The 16,092-nt window shown below is 51.9% G+C and overlaps 1 protein-coding gene across 2 annotated transcripts in view; it reads right to left on the minus strand.

The window, feature by feature from the left end:
* Positions 1-6,697: 6,697 nt before the first annotated feature.
* MAN1C1 (mannosidase alpha class 1C member 1) overlaps positions 6,698-16,092 on the minus strand; it is a 166,076-nt gene continuing 156,681 nt past the window's right edge. For both annotated transcript variants that reach the window (XM_016956569.4, XM_054664055.2), the window contains 4 exons: positions 12,812-13,031; positions 10,024-10,196; positions 8,451-8,566; positions 6,698-7,485 (listed from right to left, as the gene is read on the minus strand). In XM_016956569.4, the coding sequence (XP_016812058.1) occupies positions 7,359-7,485; positions 8,451-8,566; positions 10,024-10,196; positions 12,812-13,031 (636 nt within the window). In that variant the 3' untranslated portion in view covers positions 6,698-7,358. The remainder of the gene's footprint in view (positions 7,486-8,450; positions 8,567-10,023; positions 10,197-12,811; positions 13,032-16,092) is intronic.

Here is a 16,092-nt window from a genome sequence, read left to right on the forward strand (position 1 = left end):
AGATTAAAATTAAACTCTGTCTTAGTCCATTTTATGTCACTATAACAGAAAACCACATACTGGATAATTTATAAAGAAAGGAATGTATTTCTAGAGGCTGGGAAATCCAAGGTTGGGGGCCTGCATCTGGCAAGGGCCTTCGTGCTGCGTCCACTTGTGGCCAAAGGCAGAAGGGCAGAAGAATGCCAGAGAGCAAGCAAGCAAGCAAGCAAGCAAGCCAGCGAGGGCTGAATCGGCTTTCAGAACAACCCACATTAATGCATTCACAAGGGCAGAGCCCTCATGGTCTAATTACCTCTTAACAAGCCAGGTTCCACTTCTTAATACCATCCAAAGGCAATTGCATTTTGACATGAGTTTTGGAGGGGACATTCAAACCATAGCAAGTACTTACCTGCCCACCAGGCACTGAGGGATGGAACCCCTTCTGCCGACTTCCTTTGACCCCCCAGACCCTCCCACTCGCTTACTGCCTTTCTGTGTCTCAGATGCAACAACACTTCCTGCCTCTGAGTCTTTGCATTCACTGTTCCCTCTGCCTGGAATGCTCTTTGCACAGCCTGTCACAAATGTCAGCTCCCCAGGGGCCATCCCTGACCTCTCCATCTCTAGTGATCTCCGTGTGAACTCAATTCCTGGAGAAGGTGGTCCATGCAGGTCCTAAGACCTGGGAAAGCCACAGTTGAAATTTTGTAACTTGTGCAAGACGATGGAATTATCCCTAAAGGTCTCTCTCTTTGAGAAGTGGCCCAGAGGGGTATGGCGCTGGCCCACATCTTCTCCGTTCTCTGCTCTGTTTACACTCTGTCCTTGCTCTGGTCCCTGGATGGCGAGGACATCGTGGATCTGGGTTATCTGGGTTCTGGGAGCATGATTTTGCTAGGATAACTGCCAGAGGAAAAGGAGTGTGCTGGTATTTTCTAACCTCGGGCAGCTGCTGGGGGTCTCATCTCTATTGAGTCAGACTTTGGAAGAGCAGATGCTCCAGAAATTTGGGCTAGGGTTAATTCAACAGTGGAGGAGGTGAAAGTACGACACCAGCAATGTAGGAGTTGACCCAGGAGGTGGCTAGGGCTGCAGAGTCTGACCCTGGAGCAAGCCTGTTAGGGCCTCAGTTCCCTCCTCTATAAATGGGGGTGCCATCTTTTCCTGCCCATCTCCCTTCCAAAGTTTTGTAGACAGGATTTATCAGGTACTCCATGAAGAGGAAACACTAATCGGACCTCAAACATTCCTGGGCAAGCTCTCGGCATCTTTCTCAGCCCTAGGCCCCTGCCTGAGCATCCCCCACCACCAGACGGGTCCCTGGAAGACCTTGGACAGTCAACAAATCTTCATCCCAGTTTCCCAATTTCTGTAGATTCAGGGCTAGCTAATGGCAAAATGCTTGCTCAATGGGAAAAGCAGAAAACGTTCAGATTTATTGCTTTGAGATTTTGGTCTGTCTCCTGGGCCTGGTTGATGCGGTTTCCCCCAAGTTTCAGAGCATTTTGTTTAAAAAGAAGAATTTTTGACAGCAGTGTTCTGCCTCACATTTACACAAGGTTTTATAGTTTACAAAGAGGTTCACATCATAACAATCACTGCTAGGATGCACTGAGTTCTTACAAGGGGTGGGGTGGGGAGGCTCGATTAACCCTTGAAAGCACTTTCCTTTTCCATGGATGGAGAAGCAGAGGCTCAGAGGAGCTTAACTAAGGGGCTTGCCCAAGGCCACACAGTCCTGGAAAAGGGCAGGGCAGAGCTGAACACAGGTCCACCAGTTTCAAATGTTGTGCTTGTATGAAACCGACATGGGTTGTCCTCTCCTGTCGCACCCCTCTGCCTCTCTTGCCTTCAGCCTACCCACTGCATGCCCTGCTGCAGACAGTGAGTAAGAAAACACAAAACCAAACCAAACCAAACCCAGAGGCTTGTGCAGAAAACAGGCTGGGATGAGTATAAAAATAACCAGGTATGTTCAAGGAAATCCTTGAGTCCCTAAACAATGTATTTTCTGCTAACATGATTTATGTAGTGGTGCAGGTGATGGAGGTCTTCGCAGCACCAACAGGGTAGTTGCTTTCTGAGTTCTAATTCTGCACTGTCCAAAACAGCAGCCAGCAGCAATGCATAGCTCTTTAAATTTAATTAAAATGAAATGAAACTGGCCAGGCGCGGTGGCTCACGCCTGTAATCCCAGCACTTTGGGAGGCTGAGACGGGTAAATCACAAGGTCAGGAGTTCAAGACCAGCCTGGCCAAGATGCTGAAACTCTGTCTCTACTAAAAATACAAAAGTTAGCCCGGAGTGGTGGCATGCACCTGTAATCCCAGCTACTTGGAAGGCTGAGGCAGGAGAATTGCTTGAACCCAGGTGTCAGAGGTTGCAGTGAGTCGAGATCAAGCCACTGCACTCCAGCCTGGGCGACAGAGCAAGACTTCGTCTCAAAAAAAAAAAAAAAAAAAATTAGCTGGGTGTGGTGGTGCACGCCTATAGTCCCAGCTACTTGGGAGGCTGAGGCAGGAGAATTGCTTGAACTCAGGAGGCAGAGGTTGCAGTGAGCCGAGATCGCGCCACTGCACTCCAGCCTGGTGACAGAACGAGACTCTGGTCAATTAAAAAAAAAAAGGAAATAAAATTAAAAGTTTAGTTCCTCCATTGCACTTGCCACATTTTAAGTATTCCAGATCCACATGGGGTGACCCTATTGGACGCCACTGTTCTAAGCCACCAGCAGCCTGCTCCTGTCTTATCCTGGCTGTCCTGAAGAATGGAGAGCTGTTGACATAGGTGGCAGGCACACACCTGTTTTAAGGTAGGTCGCTTTGCAGTCAAGGTATCTATAGATGCTACCCTAACACCTGAGCCCCTCTACTCCACTCTGGAGCAGTTACAGCTCCAGGGATGCAAATAAAAGGCAGAAACCAAGGCAGTGGCCACCAACTGGGGTCTTGCTACTCAAAGTGTGGTCCAAGGACTGGCAGCATCAGCATCTCCCGGGAGCTTGTTAGAGAAAAGCAGAATCTGGCTGGGCACAGTGGCTCATGCCTGCCATCCTAGCACTTTGGAAAGCTGAGGCGGAAGGATAGCCTGAGCCCAGGATTCTGAGACCAACCTGAGAAATGTAGCGACAAAAAAAAAATCAGCTGGATGTGGCGGCACACCTGTAGTTTCAGCTATTCAGGAGGCTAGGTGGAAGGACTGCTTGAGCCCTGGAGATGGAGGTTGCAGTGAGCTATGATGGCCCCACTGAACTCCAGCCTGGGTGACAGAATAAGACCCTGTGTCAGGAAAAAAAAAAAAGGCAGAATCTCAGGCTCCATGCCAGAGCCGCTGAACATGAACCCGGATTTTAACAAGCTCCCAGGTGATTCCTGTGCACGTTCGAGAAGCTCTGACTTAAGAGACAGGCTGAGCAGGAACAAAACAGTGCTCCAAATATAGGAAACCAAACTGATATTTTCAGATACAAAAAATAGAATCAGCCCCCCTCCTCCAGTAGGGTGTAATTAAGCATTAGTCACAGAGGGCCGAGCATCTTTGTGCCACATGACCAATGACCATACTTCCAAGGACAGGCCCCCAGGGGAAACGCTGGGGGAAGCTGGCCCATTCATCTCTAGCACTTTCTCAAACCACAGTGGGGTCACCTCCTCAAAGCAGAGGGAACGGAACTGAGCATCCATCTTGGATGCTGCCTTTAAATCAGATTTTCCATTTTTGCTTTTCTTCCCAATGCATTTGGCTGGTCTGACCAAATAGCCAGTCATTTAAAGGGATGCACCTAGAAAAGGACTGTGCCCCGCTCGTCCCCCTTCCCGGGGCCTTGAGGCTCTGCAGGCCTCAGTGCCAGGAGCTGGGTGTTGATGAAGCTTTCTGGGAAGGAGCTGACATCACACCCTTCTATGAGGGAAGCAGGTGCAAATGGTGCTTCCATCCTCAGCGAGGGCGCAGATGAGGCTTAAAATGAGCTTGGCAGCCACAGGCTGACCCCCAGCCGGGGAAGGAGAGGGCTGCTTCAGGGAGAGGTTTGGGTGTTCAGATTCTGTGGCTTGCAAAGCTCTCTCCTACCTTCAGTGAGGATGAGTCATCCCTTAATTCCTCTCTCCTCTCGGCCTGTCTTGAGTCGTACTTATTTTTATCCGTGGAATGGAGTTAAGTTGCCAAAAGGATGATATTTCTCCACCTGCAAGGGCCCTCCTGGAGGATACATTTTGAAATATTCATTTTTACAATTTCCTCCCAGCAATACAGCAGAGGACAGGAGAGGAGAGGTAGACAGCCGCACGGGCCTGGCGGGGGAGCCTGGGGCTTGGGGAACTGCAAAGTGGCTTTGAGACAGAGAGACATTCTAGAAGTTATTCTGAGGACATAATTGGACAAAAGTGAAAAGGAGGATGGTTAAGTATGCTCTTCATAACTCTCTGTATAATACTGAAGAAATCAAAGCTAACTGTAAACAGTCCTGCTGTTTTTGCCTGTGCAGCCTGCAGATCCCTTATTTTGGTGATGAATCTCATGTTTTTCTCTAGGGAACAGCCCAACACCCATTGCACAGGGTAATCTTAGGGGGTCTGCCAAGCCAAGATGCCTGGCTCTGCCCTTGGCTGGGGCGGGCACGTGACCCAGGCCAGGCCACATGGAAAGGAGCCACAGTAGGATCTGGAAACATTTGGATTCAGCCCTCCTGATGGTGGTGCCTAGAGAGGCTTCCCTGGTTCTTGAACGGGTCCCTGGCCAAGTCCTCTTTCTAGCCCTTATTGAGGTTTGGCTGTTTACTCCTTCCTGAGATTCCATAAGCCACCCCATGGCATTTCAGTAAATCCCTTTCTGTGCTTAAGTTGACAGAGTTGGTTTCTGTGATTTGTAACTAAAATCCCAGATGGACACAAACCCAAATGCCTGGCAACAGGGGCTTAGATCAGCAAAGTAGGCTACAGCACACAATGGAATACTCCACAAGCACGTACAGCGATGAGATAAACATGTATTTGTTGACATGGAAAGAGGTTCACAATGTACAGTTAAGTGCAAAAGCAGATTATAAGAAAACAGTGTGCATAGTAGGATACCACGGTGGCAAAATATATATTCTATATATTCATAGAAAAAGGCCTAGAAGAAAATATAACAGTATTCACCCCAGAGAGTGGGATGGCCAATGAGTCTTCTTTCTGCTTCTATTTTCTAATCTTTCTACAATGTTTGTGTAGTCAGTTTTCCTGGTTTGCTTTTTTTTTTTTTTTTTTTTTTTTGAGCACAGGTGGGTCATGGGAGTCATGCTCTCATGCTGCCTGTCAAGAGCATGGTACTTGCTACAGGGGCTACTCCCCAGCAGCTCTGCTTAAGAAGATTCTGGGAATGTCTTGAGTCTCCAGAACAAGGAACAAGCACTTCCTGTGCCCAGGGAACCAGCAGCTTCCCACTTCTTCTCATAGCAACCTTGTGGGGTTGAGGTTTTCTGTCTGCTTGATGGAAAAGAAGAGCCCAGAGAGGGGAGGTACCTGCCTAAGTTCACACAGCAGGGATTTAAAGCCGGGTCACCTGGCCCAGAGCCCCAGGGGCTATTAAAGCTTATGAACAGAGCAAGCAGCTGAGCCCAGGGAAGGGCTCAACATTCTCCCGTGATTTCCGCTGTGTTGACAAGCTGCAAATGTGCCAGGAAAGGACTGGGTGTGGTGGCTCATGCCTGTAATCCCAGCACTTTGGGAGGCTGAGGTGGGCGGATCACCTGAGCTCAGGAGTTCAAGACCAGCCTAGGCAACATGGCAAAACCTCGTCTTTACTAAAAATACAAAAAATTAGCCGGGTGTGGTGACGCACCCTGCTACTGGGGAAGCTGAGGCAGGAGAACTGCTTGAACCCAGGAGGTGGAGGTTGCAGTGAGCCAAGATTGCACCACTGCACTCCAGCCTGGGCGACTGAACGAGACTCTGGGTCTCAAAAAAAAAAAGTGTCAGGGGAGGAAGAGCTGTCACTTCAGTGTTAGGACCTGAACTCCTTGCTCTGCACAACAGCCCCAGTGTTTCAGGCCCCCTCCCAGGGAGGGTGGGAAAGGGGGCTGGGTTATGGGAGGTTCATTCTTCTGCCAGATAGTCTTTCGGCTGCTCCTTTTTATCTTCTGGGTCTTGGCTTGAAGGTCACCTGCCCAGAGAGGCCCTCCCTGACCCCGTAGGGTAGGTCCTCAGCTGTCTGTCTATCTCCTTTGTAGCATTTCCTATGACCTGCAGTCACTTCACTTACTTGTCAGTTTCCCTTACCATCGCTTTCTCCCCTCTTGACCCCTTGACTGCAGGGCTTATGACTGTCTCACTCTCAGCGGTGTCCCTGGCCTCTAGCCCAGTGTCTGGTCCGTTGCAGGCACTCACCAAGCATCTGCTGAATGATGGAACAGACGGACACTCAACTGGGGTGGCCAGGAGACGGCAGGGGCGAGACTCTCCTCTGCCTTTTTTGGGCTGTGTGACCTCAGGCAAGTTGCTGCTCCTCCCTGGGCCTCTTCCCAATCTAAACCTGAGTATAAATAAACAACTCCATCTGAAGGGCTGGCCTCGTGCTTCTCGAATATATCAGGACCGATTTCAGGGGAGGTAATAGAAGTTGGAATCGTTTACTAAATTATACCTTAAATCAACTGCTGGCTGATTATTCTTTCTGATGGTAACATTGCAATGGTTTTTCTAGGAGTCACTGATGTGCAATGAGCCCAATCATATTTCTTACTCAATAAACTCTTTTATTTTAGTCCACAGATTTTTCCATTACAATAATAATGAAAATAGCACTAGTAATTTGTAACACTGAGGCCCAAAGGGAAACCCCTCCTCAAATTATAAGGTAAATGACACAAAGTTGAACATAGGGTCAGTGTTGGGCAAAAAGCATTTAAAATATAGATAACAGGGTCAAGATTTTGTGTGTGTGCAAACACTGGGTTTTGTTTATCAGGATGACACCATTTTAGAAAGTGCATGATTTTGAAAACTATATGTATAATTGTGACAAAACTAAACTGTAGAGAAAAGACAAAATCAAGCAAAAACAAAAACCAAGAAACCAAAAGGAAGCAAATCAAATACAAGGGGCGGATATGCAAACCTCCGGTCCTTTGGCCCTGGAATGGCAAGTGAGTGGGCTTCATAGAAATTCTCTGTAGAAAGGAATGTGTGGGCCAGTGTGGCCATGGCCCTGGCCTGACATCGCTGAGTCTCCAAGTCTTGTCTCCTCACAGAGGAAAAGAAGTTGCTTGTCCGACACATCTGCTGGGGGTCTGCCCGAGATGGGGCCTTCGTTCCCAATCCCTTTGAGAACAGTCTCAAATCCTGAAAAGGCAAGGCATCCCTGCAGCGGCCCCAGGGCGGCGGCAGGAGATGGGGTCAGTGTCTGCCCCAGGCTCTGCCGGAGCTGTCTGAGTGGTTCACCGGGAGTGGGTGGGCCTCGGTGTTGAACACCCAGTCTTCCAGGGAGAGCAAGTCATCTTCAGAGAACAGAAGATAGAGATACCTGTGCCCCATGCAGGGCAGGGAAGCAAGACACAGTCTGTCAGTGGCCTGGGGAAGAAGGGTGGGCCTGGGAACAAGTCTCAGGGCCTTTGTGATAGGCCTATGGTCAAGGTCTGGAGCCTTGCAACCCCAAAACTGTGGGCAGCAGGGTGGGGGTGCTAGTCCTGGGGAAGGAGGCTGTGGCTGCAGAGAAAAGCCTTGAGCTTTGGGGTCAGAAGGACTTAGTTTACCCTGGCTCTGCCATCAGCCGGCTTCACCTGCCCGGCCCTGTATGTGAGCCCTTATGGTCCAGATTCTCCTCTGCAGGGGTGCCTGAGGGCTGCTGCAGTCCAGTTGACTCTCACGTGCCCCGCTGCTGCCCACTAAGACTCTATATTCAGAGTACACATTGGGGCACTGAGAAGAACATGGGGTTGTGACTCTAGAACTCCAGCTTCCACGTTGTGGGTTTTTTCCCCACTGGAAGGAACTGATCATTCTGACCCACCCTAAAGGGTTAAAGCACAAGGGGCTTGCTTTGGGGAACAGTGAGGAAGTGGGATGGCCAACTTCCATGGCATGAAATCGAGGAGGGCACAGCAGCCACACTGCAGAGGCCACAGGAGGGAAAGTCAATGCCAGCAACCAGCACTGACATCATCATCGTTAACCCTATCCCATTTTACACACGAGGACGCGGTTCCCAGAATGGAAGCAACCTGGGGAGATAGGTGAGAAACTGAAGGAACCTGCGGTATCACACGGTGCGTCCCTAGGGAACTTGGATTCTAGCCCAGTCTCACTCTCCGAGAAAGCGGCCTGGCCCAAGGCTCACACCTGGGGTGCAGCCCTCTGGATCCCAAGCCCTTCACCCCTTTTGGGCTCCCGTCCTGTGACCACAGAACCTGACTGTGGAGGGGAGGGACTGCGGACCCCTACCCCCAACCTCCCACCTGTCCATCCCTAGGAAGAGCCCACACTGCTCACTTTAGTGTCTCCGCTAGAAAGAAGCTCTGCTGCTTGTTGTCGTGGTTGGGGGTGCTACTGTACACGTCTTGGATCCCGGAGAAACCGGCTTCTGTCCGACAGTATTTCTCCAAGGCCTGAGGAAGGGGAAGAGGAGGAGGAAAACAGCTTTAACACGGGACAGGAAAGGCCCCTCAAGACTTGTGCATGCCTGGCAGGCTGGAGCTAGAAGAAAGCAGACAGCACCCTCACCCCTTGACTGGGGACTCCTGGCATTTGTGGGAACAGAAGGTCAAATTATTCTTTCGGGGTTTAGCCACCTGTCCCCAGGCTGGAGGGGCCACACTCCTTCCACCCACACCTCTGAGAGCTCTGGCCCGATGGGCTGCCTGTCCTGACTTCTTCACCTGGTTTGAACTTAGAGGAAGCTTCTCTTCGTGTTTCAGGGGACTAGGCTGGTCTTACAGATTCACCCACAGTGGTAGGCAGAGGTGAAGAGAAGCCACTGGTGATGGCCATGGGCTGGGATTTGGGGACAGACTTGGTACTCCAGGGATTCTCAGGAGAGATGGCCCCTGGGCTGGAGGCAAGTGAGCCAAGCCATTCATCTTTCTATATAAATGCATTTTTTTTTTTTGAGACAAGGTCTCATTTTGTCACCCAGGCTGGAGGGCAGTGGGGCGATCAGAGCTCACTCTGCAGCTTCAACCTCTGCAGTTCGAGCAATCCTCTTGCCTCAGCCCCTCAAGCAGCTGGGACTATAGGCGTGCGTCACCATGCCTGGATAATTTTTGTATTTTTTTGTATAGATGGGGTTTCGCCGTGTTGCCTATAGGCTGATAAATACAATTTCTACCCACGGAGGGCATAGGAGCACAAGATGCTTGGCCTTTGAAGGCCAAGAACAATGGTCCTGGGGAAGCAGGTGGACTTAACAGGGCCAGTGAACCTGAGCATGCCCTGGACCCCGTCTGAGTGCAATGCTCGGAATGAGCACGGGGGTGGTGGGGGAGATAGGGGCAGAGAAGGCTCAGCATCCACCAGGGAACCTGCTGGAATCCCCACACCTGCCTTTGACACCTCCCCCAAGACAGCCATTAAATTTCCACCTAGGTGTGGGGCCGGAGGCTGAGGGCAGGGTAGGCCTCAAGGGCCAGCAGAGACTAGGGTGGGGGGGTCCCTCAGGCTGGGCTGCCTGTGGGAAGAGGAGGGAGGTGGAGGTGAGCTGCCCAGCTTCGAGATCAGGAAAGCGTCTGTTGGGACAGCGGTGGCCGCGTGGTGCCTGCGTGGTGCTCTAGGCAGCTGCCTAGCCTCTGACCCTCTAAGTTTGCCGAGGCCTGGTCCCAGGCCCCAAGGATATGGGCACTCAGAACCCTCTTCACAAGTCTGGCCTGTCCTGTCTCAGGACAACTTTGCCCAGCTGGGGACTCTTGGCTCTGTAACCACCACCTTGACCCTTTGCACTCTGAACTGTGGTCAGAGGTCAACGTGGCTTGGCCTTCCACTCCATGCCCAAGCCAGGGCACCTAGCACCCAGCCTGTAAATTCTCAGGGGCATCTGGCACCTTGCTGCCCATCCCTGGGGCCCACTCACCAGCACCACCTCCCAGCCCCACTCCCTGTAGATGGGGTTGTGGGTCTGTCGCCACAGGTACATGTAGCTCTCCACCACCTCTGGCCGGAGGATGTAGTAGCTCTCGCTCAGCTGGGTGGCCACGGCCTCTCTGCCGGAGTTAAACCAGAAGGCCTCAGGCCCGAGTTTGGTGTCTGGGGAAACAGCCAAGCAGAGGGCCCAGGTCAGACCTCCCACCTCCTGCTTTTCGGGATCCAGGAGAGATGTCAGTTGCCTTGAACCCGCAGCCAGGGTGATGTCAGGGGTGTGTGGGTGTGGGGTGCCCCTGCCTGGACTGCTGTGTAAGGCTGCACCGGGCAGATGCACAGCTTCCCTCTTGGCCTGGGCTGGACAGAACAAGACCCTCGGGGACTGGAAATGTGAGCAGCTTTGGACTCTGAGAGTCCAAATGAGCTACTCAGCAGTCTGGGTAGGTGAAGGTTTGGGCGGGGTTCCACAACTGTGTACTTTGAGGCAATAGCTCTGCAAGAGGTTAGCCAGACCTCAGCCAAGAGGGTTTCGGGTTTCAACACATCTGGGGAACCGAGGGTTAAACAAAATGAGTCTCCCATCTGCAGGATTTATCAGATCCTTTAATATGCTAATGTGAAATGAGGCTTCTCCTTGGGACCCTTTGTCTTAGAAAACTGCTTTTAACACCTCCCAGGACAAACTTCGAGAGTCTGGGAACAGCTGAGGTAGAGATGGAGGGAAGACTGCCCAGGAATGCACCTACTCCCACAGAGGGAGCTGAGGAAGGAGGGCCTGAGGGAGCCTGGGTTCTGTCATTGTCACTGTTTGGTTTTGAGGCAATTTGCTGTCATTCTTGTCATATGGCCATAATTATAACCACTTCTGTAGCCACTATTTATGATTTCAAAGGCCGTGCTGGGTGCTTTAATACACTATTTCTATCCTTAAAAAATGTTTCTTTAGTAAGGTAATTGCTACTATCCCTCTCACGCATGTGGAAACTGAGGATCAGAGAGGCTAAGTAATTTGCCCAAGGTAACACAGCGAGTTGTGGCTGAGTTGGGACTTGACCCTGGATGTGTCTGATGCCTCTCCTAGGGCGGTGCTCTTTCCCTCCTGGGTCTAACCCTCATAGGCCCAACATGTAGGGTATGAGGGCCAGATCCTTCTCCCTTTAATGCCTGTCCCTCCTGTCCAGGTCACCCAAGTCCCCAGCTCCATTCCTAATGTGAGCCCTCTTCCCTACTACCAGGGTTCAAAACCCTGAGAGGCCCTAGGTTGCTTTTACTTTAGAGGCAGGGGTTAGAGGTTTGCAGGACTTCCTGCTCTTCCATGGAGGGCTTCAGGGAAGAGGAATTAGCTAGACCCTAGCCTCTCTAATCTTTTCAAATGGTGTAGCGGCTCCTGGCCACCAGAAAACAGTCATTTTGCCAAGTCGCTAGTGGGGTGAAGGCAGGAGCCACTGCTACAGGCGTCCACAGGACAAGCCGAGGCTGGCTAGAACAATATGCTTTATTAAGCGGCTGTCTTTTATGGTCTGGGCTGATTGTCTCAGACAAATAGCGAGCCTTTTATTATTCCTGAGATTTCTTATTTGTTTATGGCCCTGGCAGAGCAAGCTCTTTGAAGAGAATGGACAACCAGTTTTAAAGACCCATTGCGAATCTCTGACTTCCTGGAAACAGCTCCAGGAGACCCCATTCAGCTGGGGCGGGCACAGACACATCATGATGGGCGGTCAGCAAGTGCCTGCAGTGCTGCTGGCCAAAGGTGGCTGCCAAGGTACTTTCTCATGGGACCCTGTGCCTCACTCTGAGACCTGTGTCATGATTCCCATCGAACAGATAAGAAAACAGAGGCTGCCCATCTGGCCTCTCTAATCTTTTCAAATGGTGTAGCGGCTCCTGGCCATCAGAAAACAGTCATTTTGTCAAGCGCTGCTTGAGCCTGGGATTTTTACTGTAAATCTTGGGTCGTCCCCTCCAACCAACACTGGGATTACCACTCAGAGCGGTGGGCGTCTCCTGGGACCACACGGGGGCTGGGGATTTTTCTGAGGGGTGCAGTTTGCGCACGGGGTGGAACCAGGCATCAGAAGGCCTGGGTTCCAGCCCAGGATCAATTCCTCATGTGCAGTGTGACTTTGGCTAAGTCACTTCCCCTCTCTGGGCTGACTCCACTTCTCCGTGTAGAATGAGGAGCCAGGCTCAGGCTCTCAAATGTGACCTCTGATTCTAGCATCGGACAATTCAGTGGTGAGTGGTGGGTGGGGAGGACCAAGCTGTCAGGCTTTCCGGTGATCATGGGTCAAAGAGGGCGACTAAACAGGTGGGAGCAGGAGGCGGTGAAACCCCCTCTAAGGAGGGTGCCGGGGGAAAGGCAGAGGCACATTTGAAAGTAGGAGACTCAGGGTGGGACATGTGCCGGGCTCAGGAAGCCGCCGTTTCTGCCTCCGGGGCTGGAGGATCCTTTACTCTGTGCCCCTCTCAAGGGACCTTGGCCAAGTAATCTCTGAGCCTCAGTTTCCTCATCTGTGTGGTGAGGTTCAGTGATGTTGTGTCAAGTGCGGAAGAGTACCAGGTACATGCAAAGCGCTTCCTGCGTCTGTACTAGTTTCCCTTTCATTCAAGGTATGGTCTCGGAGCCTGGAGAGTACCTCTCTCAAATTCTACTTAACTTCCAAGGGGAGGCTTCCCTAAGGCCATGTGCTCCCTTCGCTCACTGCTGCCGGTCTTTCCAGTTCTTCCTGGTGTCTAGCCTCAGTCTCTCCTGCTGCCCCTTCCCCTTGCAGGGTTACCTGAGCGGGCGTATGACTCGTGACACGTCTTGGTGATCTGGGCTGCGAGCTCTCGGTAGTGGGCCCTCTTTTCTTCCTTGGCATCCTCGGCGCCAAGGGCGATCATGCCCCCGGAGAAACAGGCCAGGTGCCCCATCTTGTGGTCCAGAATCCCCCCTCGCCACTCGGCAATGTAGGTCAGCCCCCCGGGAGAGACATTCAGCAAGTAGGTCTCTATTGCCTGGGAGCAAGGTGGGGATTGGGCAGGGAGAAGGGGCGTGGGAGGGCACAGAGAAGGGGGGGAAAGGATGGAAAATGAACATTTTGGAGACAGTAGCAAGGGCAGCTCTGCCAAGCCCTCTATCCCAGGCAAAGGAGGCCCATTGATCTCTGCTGGTCAAGATGCCTGCCAGGGCACAGGAGGGGCTGCTATTCGCTGGGAGGCTCAGACACAGGGCAGCTCCCCAGGGCAAGTCTCTTACACAGCCTTTAAAATCTTCCACGTTTTAAAAAACGTTAAAAAATATTTTAAGGTGATCCTCCTCCTCCATTATGTCCTCTGTTTGATCTTAACCAGAAGCCCAGCTGGCCTGTGGATGGGCTTCAGGGGTCCCGGCCCTTAAAACTGTACCCAACACTTTCTGGTGGATGTGCATCTTTATGGGAAGAGTGTCCATCTATTCTTACCAGTTTCTCAAAAAGAACCTGCAGAAAATTAAGAGCTGTTCTCTAGGGGTATCTTGTCACACGTTTCCTCATTTAATGCCTACAGCAAGCCAGGCACCTGGGCTGCAGCGCCCTACACAGACAAATGGGAGGTGTGGCAGCTTGTCCCAGGCCACCCAGCCACACCAGCCTAGAAACAAGACCCCACAATGTCCAGAGCTCTGCTTCTTCCACTACCCGATGGCCATGCCTTTTGGTGGGAAGGGAGGTGATGCTGTTGTAAAGACTCTGGGATGTCGGGGGCGTGAGGGGGTCAGACTGCTGTCACCCCAGGAGCCCTGGGGACCAAGGGGAGGGAGGAAGCTGCTCACACAGTCTCGAGGCCAGACTCCATGGGCTGGTGGGGCCTGGCCCATGGCTGGGGTCCTCTGGGGCCCTTGCCAGGCCTCTGCCTCCACTTTCACTCCTCCAATCTACTCTCCAGGGGGTCTCTGTACTCTGCAATTAACAAACCGGATCATATCATCTGCCTGCTTAGAACCTTCAGTGGTTTCCAAGTGCCCTTATGTGAAAACACCAGAGGGGCCTCCAAGACTCCACGATCTGGACCCTGAGGGTGGACCTGATTCTATGGACATGGCTCTGGGGCACAGACTCATCAGGTTCAAATTTCATCTCCACCAGTTCCATGCTGTGTGACACTGGGCAGGTTGTATGTTCTCTCTGTGCCTCAGTTTCCTAATGTGTAAACTGGGGATAAGAGCATTAACTGCCTCATAGGGTTGTGAGAATTAAATGAGATATGCCTGCAGGACTTGGCCTATTTCCCAGCACAGAGCGAGTCCCCACTAATTGCTGGCCCCTATGATTCCACTCTAGTCTGTCTCCTGCCCCTCCCTCCTCACACCCTACCTCACCTACACTGGCCTTTTTTCACTCAGGTACCCTCCTGGCTTACAATATCTCGGCAGCCATGTAATATTTCCTTGGTGTCAGCGCTGTGCTAGGTACTGGGGCTACAGGTGTGCTGGAGAGGAGCCTGGACTCTGCCTCAGGGAGCTCACCCATTAGTGCAGAGAATTCCCAACCAAACCAAATATATATGAGAGGTGCAATTCGTTTTGTTTTGAGACACAGTCTTACTCTGTCACCCAGGCTGAAGTGCAGTGGCATGATCTTGGCTCACTGCAACCTCCGCCTCCCAAGTTCAAACCATTCTCGTGCCTCAGCCTCCCAAGTAGCTGGGTAATTATAGGCGTGTGCCACCACCCCCGGCTAATTTTTGTATTTTTAGTAGAGACGGGGTTTCACCATGTTGGCCAGGCTGGTCTTGAACTCCTGACCTCAGGGGATCCACCCACCTCGGCCTCCCAAAATGTTGGGATTACAGGCGTGAGCCACCACAACTGGCTGAGAGGTACAATTTGTGATCAGCATTTTGAATAAAACAAAGTGAGAGGATGAGATTAAAAAATGCAGGGGTAGGCGGGGAGGGGCTGGACACAGTGGCTCACGCCTGTAATCCCAGCACTTTGGGAGGCTGAGGCAGATGGATCATTTGAGCCCAGTAGTTTGAAACCAGCCTGGGCAACATGGCAAAAACCCATCTCTACTAAAAATATAAGAATTAGCCAGGCACGGTAGTGCATACCTGTAGTCCCAGCTACTTGGGAGGCTGAGGTGGGAGAATCACTTGAATCCAGGAGGCAGAAGTTGCAGTGAGCCAAGATTGCACCACTGCACTCCACTCTGGGCAATAGAGTGAGACTCTGTCATAAAAAAACAAACAAACAAAAAACCCAAGAAAACAAAACAAAACAAAAAAAACTGGGGTGGGGGCAGTGCTGTACTTTGCAGAGGGAGGTCAGGGAAAATCTCTCTGCAAAGGTGACATTCTTGAAAGCTGCATTTTTCTTCCTGCTTCGGGGCTTAGCTGGTGCTGCGCCTCCTTCCTGCATGCTCCAGCCCTGACTCTGCTAACCCCACCTCCTCCAGAATGTCACTTCCTTGGAGAGAATGCCCCAATTTAAACCAGCACTGCCACTGCCATTACCTATGGGCCCCTGTCACCCTTCTACATGGTGCCATTCCTACTTGGCATCTGTTTCTGTTGTATATCTGTCTCTCTCTCAGACTCTGAGTGCCGTGTGACAGCAGAAGCCACCAGCAGCAGCCTCCAGCCAGTGCCCGACACACAGAAGATGCTCAAGGAACACTCGCTCACTCCTGGGTCTGTTTTTTCCTTTTTTCTCTCCTGTCAGGGCCCAGGGCTGGTGGGCTGGCTGCAGGACCCACACTGAGTGGCAGATGGAAAAGCGCTGACAATGTGACATGCCAGGGCACCTGCTCCACATGGGGGAGTGCTGAGGACACCTGCAGAGCAGCCGGGCTGCAGGCAGGGGTCTGCTCTGGGCCCGGCCTGGCTCCCGGGCAGAGCCATGTCCCTGGCAGCTGCTCGGCGTCACTAAGCCTGCGGTGCAGGGGAGGAGTGTCAGGGCTCAGAAACCTGGGTCAGAGTCACCAGTTGTCAACACTTTGGAGAGAACACAGACATCTGAGGGAGACCTCAGGATGCTGCGCACCAGACCTGGCACCTGCAACTTCCAGACGGCCTCCCACGGGTTATTTCCACTGGG

This window comes from Pan troglodytes, chromosome 1 (genome assembly GCF_028858775.2).
Source record: "Pan troglodytes isolate AG18354 chromosome 1, NHGRI_mPanTro3-v2.0_pri, whole genome shotgun sequence".
NCBI lineage: Eukaryota > Metazoa > Chordata > Mammalia > Primates > Hominidae > Pan > Pan troglodytes.